Source organism: Malaya genurostris, chromosome 2 (genome assembly GCF_030247185.1).
Source record: "Malaya genurostris strain Urasoe2022 chromosome 2, Malgen_1.1, whole genome shotgun sequence".
Lineage (NCBI taxonomy): Eukaryota > Metazoa > Arthropoda > Insecta > Diptera > Culicidae > Malaya > Malaya genurostris.
The window spans coordinates 73,839,460-73,855,560 of record NC_080571.1 but is presented as its reverse complement, the minus strand read 5'-3'; the positions used below and the strand labels follow the sequence as shown (position 1 = coordinate 73,855,560).

The following is a 16,101-nucleotide window of genomic DNA, read 5'->3' as shown; positions in this document are numbered from 1 at the left end:
CAGGTATAATCGAGAACAGTTTGTAGTCATACAAAAAGAAACAGTTTTGTGGATTTTCTGCGTTATTGGCATAGCCACATTGGAGAACCGCTTAGTGTTTGAAAAATCCATCAAGTCTTTTTCGAGAAAACACGATGAGCTCAACTTTCAATGGTATTTCCGAAACCTGAGACCAGGTATCGGTACAACAGAAATCGATTCGGTTGACCATCAACTAAGGCTTATTCGTGAAAAATTCTGGACACCCCTAAATAGGTACATCTCTGGAAATACTTCAAAAACGCGTGAAATATTTTGCAGACTGATGAACATATGTCTGTTTATTGTGTAAAATCAATCAATACTACAAAGTTTCAGATCGAAGATGGCGTCGAAAAAAGAGCAAGTACGAAGTACAATTGGGTGCGGTCGCAATGAAAATCCGAATCTATCAGTAAGAAAACTTACAAAAATTGCTTGGTTTCTCTGCGAGCACTGTCGAAAATGTACTTAAATATTTCGATACACATTTGAGTCAGGAAGACTGGGAACGAACCAAAAACGGATCTCATGGACCACCAAAAAAACATGATCTCTCGGTACGTAAAAGTCGTTCAAGATGAGAACTGTACCGAACCGCAATGATAAACAAAATGTTAAGGCTAAAACCCGGGCTCGCAAGTAGAATCGCGAATATTTGACGAAGTTTTCTTGCGTGATAATGGAAGCTGAAACTTATGTGCTGGAAAACTTACGCAGGAAAGTCTTTTTATACTGCCATGCAACGGACCGGCGTAGAGGAACATTTTAGATTGAAGAAAAAGGCAAAGTTTCACAAAAAAATATTTAGTTTGGCTGGCAATATGCAGCTTTGGATGAGCAAACAAAAGTTTCATCACTATGGAACGGTGAACAAGGATATGCACAGTAAAGAATGCGTAAAGAAGATGATTGTTGCCATTTCTATGAAGCCTCGCTCTTCTGGTCTGATTTGTCATCTAGCCACTACGCCAAAGATGTTTTGGAATGTCAACAAGCAAATGTTGTACTGAAATCCATGTTGTACTGAAATAGACGAATTCACCTATTGGGTTCTCGTGAAGAGAAAATTGTCTCAATATAAACAACAAGCTAGCACTGTAGAAAAAATTTGAAAATCTTGGAAAAAGCAGCTAAATCGGATGCAGAGAAGTCTGCAGTTAGTAGTTTCTTCATGCAGTCCAATTATTTAACTCTGATTAGTTTTAAGATGACTAATAATTAGTTTCACAACCCATCGGTATAGGAAAAAAACACCGTACTAGTGAAATAAGGTGAAGGAATCAAATTTGACAATGGTGCTCTTAGATAAAAAATCTAACAACATTAAATCATGTAAACATTCTGGATACTGGAATAAGCAAATAAGCACTAAGCAAAAATACTCTCCAAATCGACGCTCGGTAGCAAATTTACATCTACTTAAATTATTCAATCAAAGTTCCTCGAACAAACCATCGCCTGCTGCAGTTTCTTGCATGGGAGGCAAGCAACAAACCAAATCGGCGTAATAATCAATTCAAAAGCCCAATAAGTTGATTTTTTTTCTTGCTCAGCAAGCAAGAAAAAGCAAACGAAGTGTTTTCAATTGAATTTATTTTTCGATCGATACGTAATACCCAATAAATGTTTTCCGCTAAAAGCGTTCGCTAACCCAAAAAAAGAAATAAAATCAAACCAATCGCGAAGAAAACCAACGAGGTTTGAGAAGTACGGGGCTGCGATTACATTCGAGATGTTCACTTTTCCTCTCGTTGATTATTGTTCAGTTTCCACTTTCGATTTCCATCGGGTTTCAAGCACGCATTCCCGATCGTTTTTCTGGCTCCTCTAGCAGGTTGGTGTTCGAAAGTTGTTACCGTCTCTGTGCCACAAAGCGTAATAGGAGAAGCCGGTTCATGCATCATGAAGAGTACAATCTACGATCAGACTCGGCAAACCTGTTTACTTGATGGATTTCCACTGGCTAAGTAAGTAATCACGAACGAGAGTAACAGGTGCCCGAAGCCAAGTGTGGATGAAAAAATAAAAAGAGTGGCAAGGTCATTCCAAGCTATATTTTTTTTGCCAGCTGTATCTGGGTATCCTTTACCCTTCGCAATTAAAGCTTTAAACACTGACCGTTTCACACCACTGACAGACAGTGCCAATTTAAAACAACAGATTAGCGATAATTCCATCACAAGCACGATAAAACAAAACGATAACAGCGGGCTAGTTATTCCAAAATGCCGTAACCTCGTCGAGTTGGATGTTAACGAAATTCAAACGAAAACACTCGCCCCGTAATAATGACACACTGACTAACTACTGACTATGATACAGACAGCCAAAACGTAAGTAGATCAGGCGCGCAATCGCTAACAACTAAAAACTAACTTTTGACGTAGCGTGACTTACCGTGTAGGTGAACTGAAAGTACGACGGCGTTACACCGTTCGGGTCTGCTGCTGATCCACGGTCTGCACTGCCGGTGCCAACTCCACGGCTAGCCGGTTGCCGGCCACTACTGGGACTACCGACGAACAGCGTCTGCTCCTGGTACGAATCGGGCGGTTGATTTCGTTGGATGGCCGAAGGAAAAAACCCATTCCGGGGATTCTCGAAGGATGGCACGAACCGGCCACCCTGGGGTTGACCGAAGAAAAAATTACCTAGGGAAAGAAGGGAACGGAAAAATACTACCGTTAGTGGATTCTGTAAAATGTTGGAATCGGTTAAGTATTTGAAAAACACTTGTACAGTGATAATAGCATTAAGCAAAAATATTAACTGATTATAGACAAAGACTTATTACAACTATTTCTTTCGTTAGGCTGATTTTTGGCACAAATTCACATGTCAAGCCTGGGATGCGTTTAAACACATCTTAGAAGACAATTCGATTACCAATAGTGTCGTACATTTAAACTTCTCATGGTGTGCAATCTGTTTTTATTTTTCCAAGTCACAAACTTCTGTTTGGAAGAGACCAACTCGACTCAAAACTGACTTATCAAAAGGGCCAATGTGCTTTCGCATGCATTTTCTTCAAATGTTTGTCACTCAAAAACAGTTACTTGTACAAAAATTGTGTTCAGGAATAAATGGTAATAAATTGACTAAACATTTTGGTAAATCAAACAATTTGAGAAAGAACATATTTTTTGCATAAGAATCAAAAAGTTTCCCGAAAACAAAAAATTAAAATAGGTTGTACGAATTGAAATGGAATCTTTGAAAAAATGTGCACTGATTAAAATAGACGAAATAGAGATTTTAATCAACTTAGTTGTTGATTTAACTAGCATATCTGTTGATTTTTTTCATAACCATTCAGGTAAACAGACTCGATGTATTCAAATGCTGTCACTTGGCTGAGAACGAATACAGTTAAACGCAAAACAAAAATCCTCTTCACTTCACCAGAAACGTTTCACATTGAAAATTTTCAATGGCATATAAAAGTCATTCATGTCAGTTACGTAGTGGTCGTTTCACGTAAGTGAAGGTGCCTAATACTACGGCTTATCAGCAACATTCTTGAAACCGGAATCAAAAAAGTAATCATAGAAAAACTAAAACATTTTTTGCTTTCATGCAAACAAGAAACTTTGTTGGGAGTGTGTAATTGCTCAGTTCCACGAGTGACAACTCATTGAAATGTTTCATTTCCCGTTTAGGGTGTATGTCATTGCTTAACTGTAACGTTTCATCACTCGTTTGTGATGCGTGCCTTCGCTGGGTGTCATTGCTAAACTGCCAGCACGATAAATAAAAAATGGCAGTTTAGATAAATCGATACTTTGAAACAAATTTCAACTACTCTATGTCCTGTACACACAAGCAAATGTTTTCTCAATATTTCGAGCTGAATCGATTGGCATACGATTCTTGGTCCTCTGTTCTATACGTTATTTTATTAGTATAAAAAACGGTACAAGTTTAATAATGAAGAACCTGTTTTAGAAATTTGTCTTTCATAATACAATAACAGTAAGCTCCATTATAACTATTTTGACCACTATTCCCGGTAATTCCAGAACCGGAGCGAGTATGATGGGATTCGATTCGTTTAACCATTAAATAATGTAATTATATATCAAAACAGTTCTGAGCCCAATTTTAATGAATTTTGTAATATTTCGCACTGTCGTTGTAAGTGATGGTTCGAAATTTATCCTGTAAATTCGGAACCACAAGTCGGATCGAAAAGAACAAATAGATGGAACTATAATATTAACAATTCAAATTTAAACGTGTGAAATTCGATTGATTCGAAGTGACTTTCACTCACATCACCATCCTTCATGACGGTTTGAAAAAAAACTCATCATTTCAGAAATTCCATAACTGGACGTCGGAGTCGGATAAACTTCAGTAAATTTGTATGGGACCATAAGTCTATTAAATTGAATTTTTGTTTGTGAAATTCGATTTTGCCTTCTTTGAGAAAACGATCGTACTCCTCTATTTCCGATACATTCGGTTAAATTCCCCCAAGCGGTTATAATTCGATTCGAAAATTTTGAAAATCTGTGTGGCCATCTTTGAGAAATCTTAGATCGTTCCAAATAAAATTTTTGAGATCGAAAGCCGAATACCGATATAATTGCAATAAGTTTATTTGGTCATCGACTATCAAAATCTGCAAACCCAATAAACCTGATTAATTTATGTGACATTGACATTTTTACACCAGAACCAGAGGTTAGCTCTGATTAAAACACAGAAAGTTTTCATGGGATCTTAAAACTCATATCATCCTGTAGGTCCGGAACCAGAAGTTGACTCCTAATGCGATTCAGGAACATTGTATGAGAGCATAGGACCGTATAAATCGATTAGGCAATTTCCGATAAAATTGAATGACATTTTTTGCCACACACACACATATTTGCTGATATCGACGAACTGATTCGAATGGTATAGGGTCTAAGAAGTTATGTTCTTCTTATAATGTTCTATGATTATAATTATGAAATTGTTTTGATTTCGAAAATACTGTCACCTTTCTAATACAAATGTCATATTCGAACGATTATGTTAGCAAAAACGAACCGTGCTAAAAACGAAACGGGACCACACAAAAGGGAGCTGTACACAGTATTATAGGTGCAAGGAACAATTGCATACGGTATCAAAAATCGCGTTCCACTTTGCTTTATCGCTTTACAGCACTCAAAACATCTACTGCTGGAAAAGGGGAAAATTTCGCAACCACAAAAATATCGATATTCCCGTTAAAAATGGACGGATTTCAGCAATGTACGACTTGTTGTACATTGCACACACACATACACATTTGTTCAGTTCATTGAGCTGAATCGATTACTATATCGATTCAGTTCGACGAACCCTCCGGGCCTCGGAAAATATTTACAAAGTTTGAGTGAATTCTATACCTATATATATTTATATTATATATACCTATTATATATAGGCACAAATCTCCAAATATCAAGGGAAACGTGCCATTTGAGCCAATTTGTTCTGATACCTAAGTTATATATTTATAAAAAAAAGTTTGAAATGAAAAAAATGCTTCCTTGCTTCCTCCACTCATTTTAAACAAACAATAAAATCATCATTGTGCGTATATATCAAGTGTTTCCTATTAAATTTAAGAAGTTACAGTTGAAACTATTCAAAGTTGTTTACAAAACTCCATGTTTTAAGGAAAATATTCATCTGAACAACAGAATGTTATTTTACTGCCAAAAAGCAATAAAATGCTCATAATGACTCCTAGAACAAGTGTCGGGAACCTTTTGAGTCGAAAGAGCCAAATACCCTATTGACAAAATTTCATACTTTTCACCACAAACTGTTTCCTTAACAACAATAAATAGTTTTCGAAAAAATGAAGTATCTTTTATAAAAGACTTATTATTTTTTGGATTATCTCATAGTGGCTGTCGTTATTGTTTGTATTAACAAGATTTACATTATACGTTAGAGTGTTGTTGACTTTGAATTGCTGAAATCTGTCATCAAGTTCATCCTTAGTTTTTTCTATAACAGTACAGAAGTAATTTGTGGCAACAGATGCATTGTTTTTATAGAAGTGTTTGAAAATAAAGTTTTTTTTCTGTCTAAGTTCTTCTCCAAAATAATCGATTATTCTTCGAAGCAAACCAAGTTTTGTGTCAAAACATAGACTCGATTTTCTGTTCTTACAGTTTTATTGCGTTTTCGCTTGTTGTAAAACTGATTGTAACGAATATCAAATATGTGGCACAAATCTCCAAATAACAAGGGGAACATGCCACTTGAGCCAATTTAGTCTGATTCAACTTGGCGTTGAAGCGGGGTATTTTAGGTTATCTTCAAGCAAACACAATACTTGATGCAACTCATCAAATTTACACTCATTGAAAAAAATGAGAATAATAATATAACTTTTTAGGCATATTGCTTACGCTCTAAGATACCGAGTACATTTTCTACTTTAAATGTACTACTTACTTGAAACTAAGATAATTTCTTCAGCTGAAAAGTCTTTAATGTCATAGGTATATTCCGGGTATGTATCTGGATTTCATTAACAATTTTCTTCATTTCACACACTTTTTAGTTTGTAATTTTTTGCACTAAAGTGGAGCAAGTGAGACAGCATTTGTAAATAAAAATCGAACACTCTTTGGATTTTCAATCAAATAAATAATCAGAGTTTACTGTTGCCAGATTTATGGCTTTTGCATACGTCAGTCAGTTACTATGAGAGTACATACTTAGAATTACTTAATCTGATCAGAGCCCCGAGTGCCCGTGCCCTATCAGACTAGTCCTGTGGTGTTCTTTGCTGTATCTAGCAAACGTCTCCATGTAGCTTGATCCATGGCCGCTTTTCATCAGCCACTCAAGGCCCGGATACTTCGTAAATCCTCCTCCTACCCACTAATAAGTAGATTCAACTCTCCTGTCAGTATATTTTCTGCGCAGCCCTTATGGAGACTACGCAGAGTCACTTCATCTAAAATTATGTTACAGAATGGAATCTCGATTGTATGGTGGAAAGTACTCAAAATCAGATAAATTTCCGTGTAGGCACTGTCAATTCGTCGTGTTTTTAGTCAGCAATATTGTATGTTGTCTTGCTCAAGATTTTCTTGCAGTGTTCCAAGTAACTAATCAATTTTACTAGCAAGAAAGGTTGTTGCAGATAATTTCTTTTACCGTGGGGAGTAAGCGATAATTTGAATCAAAAACACTTTATTTTGTAATTTTTATGGAGAAACAGTTTAAACAAATTCATTCAAACTTTTTTTTACATTATACTGCATCAATTAAAGAATATTTTGTTAAATTTCCGTATAATAATATAGAAAAAATAAGGCGGTAACAGAGCATTCCACAAAACCTCTTTTGAGAATCACGTTGCGCGGTGAACACGATAACTCGGCGTAGAATTAACTGAAATCAAAAATGTTAAATTTACTTAAAGTACGAGTTTTTTCTCCCCCCTCCGTCGTTATCAAGTTATTATTTTGATTTTTCAACAGTTCGTGGCATATTTAAGCAAAAAACGCTATCTTACGCTAAATATTCTGCCAATTTTAAGGCGAAAAACTACCGTTAAATGAGAATGGAAATATTTCAAAAACGTAGGGGGGAAGCATTTTATACCAAGAAAATATGTTTCAAGTTTGAAACGAATCCGTTCAGTAGATTTTGCAGGATCGTGTTCACGTACTTCGAAAAATTGGTTATCAGAAAAACGCATATAAATTTATTTTCTCAAGAAGAGAGCAAAAAGATAATAAAATAAAAAAAACACGATTACCCTTCTCCAAAGTCCATGAACTTTGGACCATTAGAAAGCTCTTTTCAAAAAGGGTGCCGCGTAAACACAACAACGTGTTGATAATTTAGAGCAGTGTTTGCCTGTGTTTACAAGTAATAAATAAGATTTTTTACGTCGATATGTAACAATGGATAAAACATGGATCCATCATTTCATTCCGGAATCAAAACGATCATCACCTGAGTGTACTGCCACCCGTGAATCACGCCCGAGGCCTCCAAAAGAACAACAATTAGCTAGGAAGGTTATGGTTTCAGTATTTTGGAACACATACGGTGTAATCTTCATCGACTATCTTGAGAAATGAGAAACAATCAATAGCGATTATCACATAACGTTGTTAGATCTTTTGAAGGCAAAAATCAAGGTACGACGATCTCAGATATCAAAGAAAAAAACACTGTTTCACCAAGACAATGCACCGCTTCACCGCAACGATAGTTGAACAAATTACACTTCGAGTTGATTCCTCTTTCACCGTATAGTCCAAATCTAGCTCCCAGTGACTAAGATATATTTTCTGATCTCAGAAAAATACATTATGATTTTCGAAGATATGTTGCAATATACGCACGGAAAGAAATCCGTTACTGATGTCATGATTATAAAATCATGAAGCCAATATTTTTTTTTCTGATGAAACCATGAGCAAAAAGTCTTCTCCCATGAAAATTAATCATGGTCCGAAAATGCGTTACTTGAGGAATGTATTTCTGTCAAAGCTCGTAACTCCAATTTTCTACCCGGATATCACTTTAAACCTTCTGCCTCAAATGATGTGACGGATTGCTTAATAGATTAAGGTAAAAAGCAGACATCGAAAAGCAAGAAGTACTGAAAATGTTTACATAAAGATAATGAACCGAAAATTTACATTATTAGAGACTAAACACGTTACATTTTGTATGAATATATCTGGATGTATTCTAACATATTTTATGTGTCTGTTGTTAGAATAATATTCCGAGAGCTAGCGTGAACCGAAAAATAAATTCGACTATGAATTTGGAACCATCTAACGAAAAAAAGAAAGAAAAAATTTCAACCACTTTGAACAATTTATTTCATAGATACAGCAACACAAGCTGTCACGGAACGACCGAAATTAGCTCTGCGCCTAATTCGTATTACTGTTTTTGAATTAGTTGATTTTAACAACAAAATTTCCAAAATAACTATAAAATTAGTTAAAATTTAGAATTTACTGTGCTGAAAAAAAACTCTTATTTTTAGAGAATGTGTTTAGTTGGCGAATATTCTGGACACAAACCAGCAATATTTCAATCCAACACGAAATTCTCATTGACAACTAATTTCGTTATTAAAATCAGAAAATTTGATTCTATTTATCTATCACCGTCATTACTGAAGGATAGCACAAAGAAAACAAAAATGAAATTGCTTTTATTAACAAGTTTATTAGCCAAAAACTCATGAGAAGTGTCAAAGCAAAACAATCCATTAAAAAGCTAAAAGGGACAGTCTTGTTGAAACTGCTTGCAAATTGTTTAGATGTTTTTCGCATGTGTTACGATATATCCATATATAAATTTTTAAACCGATATGTAAAAATGACATAAACTGTCAGTGGAAAGTGTATTTATTAAGCATTTGTGCGCATTTGAAGCAATTGTGAGTAATAATATTTTACGCGAAACAGAGAAGTGAGTTTCGAATGTTGCACTCTAATTGTACACGTCAAATGATGTTTTTTGTATCTTCTATTCATTTCAACAAATATTTTATTATTATTAAGGAAACTAGAATTAAAAAATCTAAATTAGCAAAAGTAAGATTTTTTTAGTTGTCTCAAAAAATAACTAACCAAAATCAGAAAATCAACTAATTTTTTCGCCAAAATGCTAATTTCGGTCTTTCCGTGTATTGATTCGCCTAAATATTTTTAATAAGACTATTTTGCAAATGATGTATTGAGAGAAAAAAAAGCAAAATCATTCCGCGGTATTTGCAAGAATTCGAAAATAGAGTTTGTTTTTAAGTGGTTGTTTTTCAAAAACATAATATTTTAATTGATAATGATTCTGATTAGAAGAAATTTCATTTCATATTCATATTTTGAAACATAACGCCTGAATTTATGTTACAAAGATTACCATCGTAGCAGAAACACGCCTGAAGTTATACCCATCAACGTCAAATGCGTTACGCTTAAATTTCAGCGAAATCAGTCCAAATGAATCATGATCCGAGAACTTTTAATCATGGTGTATTATCATAATATGAAAATATACTCTTTTCCCCAAATCATGACTCGATTTGCTCATTTCTAGAATCGGAATTTTGCCCGTGCGGTGCTGTTTTTGAGTTACTTTACCAAGATAAAGAACAAAATTTATATAATTCGCATTTAGGTTATTGCTGCCCTCTCAGATGGGTTGCAATGTTCGGTTTATTAATTTATTTAATTATTGAACTATGGAGAGAACTAGAAGTCTTCACTAAATAACTGATTACTTATCTGATAAAAAATTCTGATGAAAACAGGATTGGTCAGCTTTGACAAAGTAATGCGCTATTCAACCGAATCGTAGATCTTCCGGTAGATATATCCCTAGTTAGATATACATAAATCCTTCGAAACCAGAACGGAATACGGCTCTTGGAGTTTTTTTTTTTATTTTACAAAAGTACTGCTTAATTGCTTCAAAACAATCCGAAGCTAGAATGATTTCTTCCACCAAGATATTGAGAGAATCGCGTTTCAGTAACAAGTAAAATAATGGATCCTTCACATAACTATTATAATTATACCGTCGATGAACACGAGATGAAATTCTTGCAAATATAGAAAAAAAACATAAGTGTCACTAATGATCGTGACAATAGCAAACTTGAAGAACGGAACCGTCAGCACTACGTTAATGTGTTAGAAATGTCGTGACCATGATACGCTTCTAATAATTTTTAGCCACTTTAGTTTCATTATAGTGTCGAAATGATACGATCGACGGACAATTGTTTGGCAATTTACACTCATGAAAATTCGTCAATTGCCCCAATTATACGCGTGCCGCCTGTCGGTCTGTCCTCAACCGCCGCTCAATGACTGTCCACTCAGGCTCATGTCAAGCGAAAATGGGTTCTAATTGGCAGCACCCGGAAACCCGGATGGACCACACATTTGCAAATATTTGTGTGTTTTAGCGGCTTCCATTTAAGCTTGTCATTAAACACCGAGCATCCTAAATCGAAACCACAATTATGACTCTTATTGGTTAATCTTGCCAAGGTTAATTCCACCAGCAGATGAATTGCAATGGACACCAAAAGTGGCACGATTCGTCCAAGAACATCAGCATTCGTTGTCGTTTGTTGGGTATGCAAATCGGTTACACTTTTCAGTACGTTTGTGTTTCGGTGTATGTTCGAAACCTTGCAATTCGCACCGCACGCTACCGGGGTTGGCTGGCTCACTGGCTGGCTCTGTGGTTGGATGAAAATCTGATTGATGGAGCAGGTAGAGAGGTGTTCGGATGATTACTTCGCAGGAGTCATAAGTACCGATAATTGATTGCTCACCGGTGCGATGATGATGGATAATTATCAGATGGTAAGATACTAACTACGAACACTGTAAGTTTACATCATTCTTTGTAAAGATAAAAACAAAACTTTTATTTATGGGCTAAGGTTGTACTTTCCATATTGGATAAACTGTTCGGTTTACACTTATGTACATGCATAATGTTAATTATAATGCCAATGCATTATCCTAAATTGTAAAACCATTCCCAGCTTGAAACATTTACTGTTGCATGAGAAATGATTTAAACATTTCGAATAATCTGTTGTTTGCATTCGAAAGTGGATTTCACTTGTATTCGGGTAAACAGACATGTATTCATTTGTATTGAATGAAGAAGCAAAACAAGCCATTCATTAGACTCTATACCAACGCCATGTTTTTAAAGAAAAACTTTACAAATTACTGCCAGACTGGACTTCTCAAATCTCAAATGCGGGAGCCGAGTATTAGATACCATGGAAAATACTGGATCCCAAATTGCTCTAAGCTTGCGAATTGGATTTGCATAATTTTTATATCATCCAAGTCTGTGTTTCCATTCAGTAATAGCCGTTCAACCGAGAAGGTTGTGTATAGAAGCGTACAGTTTAATAACGCTGGTTGGTTTACACGCGTTAAATACGACAACGGTTGAACTACAGGTAGAAACCTGTTGGCAGCAGCCGTTAAAACGTAAAATCGTGCTGCATAAGAGAGCCCTAGTGCTGGGCCAAGCTGGTGAAGGAAACAACAAAGGGCGTTTCCCAAACTCTACCCAGGCCGCAATATACAGCCACAAGTGCTGAGCAGGAGAGTGCAAAGGCACATCGAAGAGGAAGAGTGCAAAGGCACATAGAAGCAGGAGAGTGCAAAGGCACACCGGTGCGAAGGCACTTCGGTGCAGAAGCATATCGGTGCGGAGCACTAGGAAGAAGGAGACAAGACAACTCGGTCTTTCCACTGCCATACAACACGCAGGTATACACCGGTGACCTGCGCTGGTTACAGCTGGCGAAGACGAAAGCAAATCGGAATTCGAGTGGTGCTGGATGTCAGGTAGCAGTAGCATTACATCATATTCTATCGCTACAGTGAGCTTCAGCATTGTATCAACGTCCAGATACATCCAACAAGAACATCTAGAGCAACGAGGATCTACACGGCAGTGCAACGGAGATAGACAACAATTTCAAGGTAGAAGTTTTGCCTTTCTCTATAGAAAGGTATTAGAATTGCTGGAAAAACCGACTTTCGAACGGAGCCTCGGAGACCCATAGTGTTATATACCATTCGACTCAGCTCGACGAGATCGGAAAATGTCTGTGTGTGTGTGTGTGTGTGTGTGTGTGTGTGTATGTGTGTATGTGTGTATGTGTGTGCACTTTTCGAAGATATTTGAACGCGCTCAATTTTCTCAGAGATGGCTCAACCGATTTTAACAAACTTGGGCTCGTTTGAAAGCTACTATCGGGGCATTGATCAAGTTCGAAGATAAAATGGCTGTGACTTTTGGTTCCGGAGATATGATTGTATAAGTGACGTAACCGACAAAAAGCGTTGTATTTGAACGCGCTCAATTTTCTCAGAGATGGCTGAACCGATTTGAACAAACTTGGACTCGTTTGAAAGCTACTGGCGGGCCATTGATCAAGTTCGAAGATCAAATGGTTGTGACTTTTGGTTCCGGAGATATGATTGTATAAGTGACGTAACCGACAAAAAGCGTTGTATTTGAACGCGCTCAATTTTCTCAGAGATGGCTGATCCGATTTTAACAAACTTGGGCTCGTTTGAAAGCTACTGTCGGGCCGTTGATCAAGTTCGAAGATCAAATGGTTGTGACTTTTGGTTCCAGATATATGATGGTATAAGTGACGTAACCGACAAAACACGTTGATTTTTACCGCTCTTGTATATATAAGGGTGCCAAAATTTTGGGATCAACTCTATTTTCGTAAAGTTCTAGTGCTCAAAAGTTTAAGCACCTCGAAAAAAGCCTTCATGCAAAATTTGACCTAAATCGGACATGCTTAAGGGGTGCTGCCCGGTGGTAAAGGTTTGACAATTATCGATCTTGAAAAAGCACCATAGGGGGGAGTACATGAAATTTCCAAAATCGAAAATTTTTTTTGATGCCAAAACTCTTAAAACTGCATAAAACATCGAAATTTAGTGTCATCTCAAAAAAAAATTTTTTTGAAAAAATCAACTTTCTGGGACTTAGAAAAATTTTCATATTTTTTCTAAGTCCCAAAAAGTCGATATTTTCAAAAAATTTTTTTTTCGAGATGACACTATATTTTGACGTTTCATGCAATTCTAAGCCGTTTGGCATCAAAAATTTTTTTTCGATTTCGAAAATTTCATGTACTCCCCCCTATGGTGATTTTTCAAGATATATGAAAATCCCACTAAGTGGACTAAGAAGGCTTTTTTTAGATTAGCATCACTGTTCTTATACAAATAGGCAACGCAAATGTCAAGCACTAGTTTGGAAAAATGATGCTGACTGTGTGACATAAACTCTGAAGCATGCTTTTGTGACCTACTCGAATCAATCTGAATCAATTGGTGTCAAAATTAGTATCCAAAATTATTTAATAAAAGTATGAAACATATTTTCATGAGACTGTTATGAAAGAAGAGAAAGGCATTATCGCACCACTAGGTGGATTTTTAGATTAGCATCACTGATTACAAATAGGCAACGCAAATGTCAAGCACTAGATTGGAAATATGCTGCTGACTGTGTGACATAAACACTGAAGCATGCTTTTGTGAACTACTCGAATCAATCTGAATCAATTAGTGTCAAAACTAGTATCCGAAATTATTTAATAAAAGTATAAAATATATTTTCATGAGAATGTTATGAAAGAAGAGAAAGGCATTATCACACCACTAGGTGGATTAAGAAGGGTTTTTTCTTTTCCTTTTGATTGAGTACTGTGTAGTGTTGGTTTCATTTTTTACTTTAAAGTTTGATTAAAAATTTTAATGTGATGGATGAATCCATGGACGTAAATCCTAGCATGAATCCTATACCCCCACGAACGAAAAAATATCAGGAGAGCTCTTCTGGGCCTTGGATAGTCTTTTTTAGACGTATATCAAAGCCATTAAACATTTTTCAAATTAATAAAGGTTTGACATCACGATACTCTTCAATCAAAGAGATCATAAAAGTAAATAACGATAAAATTCGTGTTGTGGTAAATAATTTGAAACACGCGAATGATATTGTCTCTTCGGAACATTTCAATAAAGAGTATAAAGTTTACATACCCTCCAAAGATGTCGAAATTGACGGTGTTGTTACCGAAGCGAGTCTTTCGGTAGATGATTTACTCAAGCATGGTGTTGGTCGTTTCAAGAACTCTATGCTTGAGGGTGTGAAAATACTGGAGTGCAAACAACTGTACTCAGTAGTTCATGAAGAGGAAAAAAAAGTTTATCGCCCATCAGACTCGTTTCGAGTGACATTTGCCGGGTCTGCGTTGCCGTCCCATGTCTATGTCGATAAAATTCGCCTCCCTGTTCGGCTTTTTGTTCCAAATGTAATGAATTGTACGAACTGCAAAAAATTCGGCCACACAGCTACTTACTGTAGTAATAAACCAAAATGTATTAAGTGTGAAGGGCCTCATAAAGATAATGATTGCAACAAGGAAATTGAAAAATGTATTTATTGTGGGAATAGTCCTCATGATGATATTTCAGTATGCACTGCATTTAAAGTGCACAAAGACAAAATTAAGCTTTCTTTAAAAGCACGGTCTAAGCGCACATATGCAGAAATGCTTAAAACGGTCATTGATGTCCCCCCTTTGGAAACCGAAAACGGGTTTTCAAATCTAGAGGAACCAGAGGACTCTGACTCTGACGAAAATAGTGAAGGTAATTCGTTTATCACTACCCAAGGGTCAGTTAAGAGAAAGAAGTCTTCCTCCAAATTACCAAAAAAGACACCTAAAATTTCATCTTCAAAAAAAGATCCCCGTGTTAAACAAAAAAAGTCAAAACCAAAGACTGTGCCTCCTGGTTTGTCAAATTCACAAACCAATCCAGGATCTAGTACAGAAAAAGATAATAATCCAGTGGGCTCCATTTCACAGCCACCAACAGGATTACTGAAGTTTTCGGAAATTGTTGAATGGATTTTCTCAGCATTCAATATATCTGAACCCTTAAAGACCCTCATAATGGCATTCCTTCCAATAGCTAGAACCTTTTTGAAGCAGTTATCAGCTCAATGGCCAATTGTCTCAGGTTTTGTATCTTTTGATGGATAATTTATCACCCGTCGCAAATGATACAATCACTGTCCTGCAGTGGAATTGTCGAAGCATCATGCCAAAACTTGATTCATTTAAAATATTATTGCATAGTCAAAAATGTGATGTATTTGCTTTATGCGAAACATGGCTTACTTCAAACATAGCTTTAAATTTTAATGATTTTAACATTATACGTCTCGATAGAGACTCTCCGTATGGTGGAGTGCTTTTGGGAATTAAGAAATGCTATTCCTTTTATAGATTAAACATCCCTTCAACTTCTAGTATAGAAGTTGTTGCTTGCCAAATAAACATTAAAGGCAAAGATATTTGCATAGCTTCGGTTTATATTCCTCCAAAAGCACAAGTTGGACAGCAACAGCTTAATGAAATGGTTGAAGCCCTTCCTGCACCACGATTGATTCTGGGGGATTTAAATTCGCACGGTATTATGTGGGGTTCCGTTTACAATGATAGCAGATCATCTTTAATAC

The 16,101-nt window shown here is 36.2% G+C and overlaps 1 protein-coding gene across 3 annotated transcripts in view; it reads right to left on the bottom strand.

The window, feature by feature from the left end:
• Positions 1–16,101, bottom strand: part of LOC131433073 (mucin-2-like) — a 235,204-nt gene that overhangs the window by 95,659 nt on the left and 123,444 nt on the right. For all 3 annotated transcript variants that reach the window (XM_058599833.1, XM_058599831.1, XM_058599832.1), the window contains exon 2: positions 2,419–2,672. In XM_058599833.1, coding sequence (XP_058455816.1) covers positions 2,419–2,672 — 254 coding nt within the window. The remainder of the gene's footprint in view (positions 1–2,418; positions 2,673–16,101) is intronic.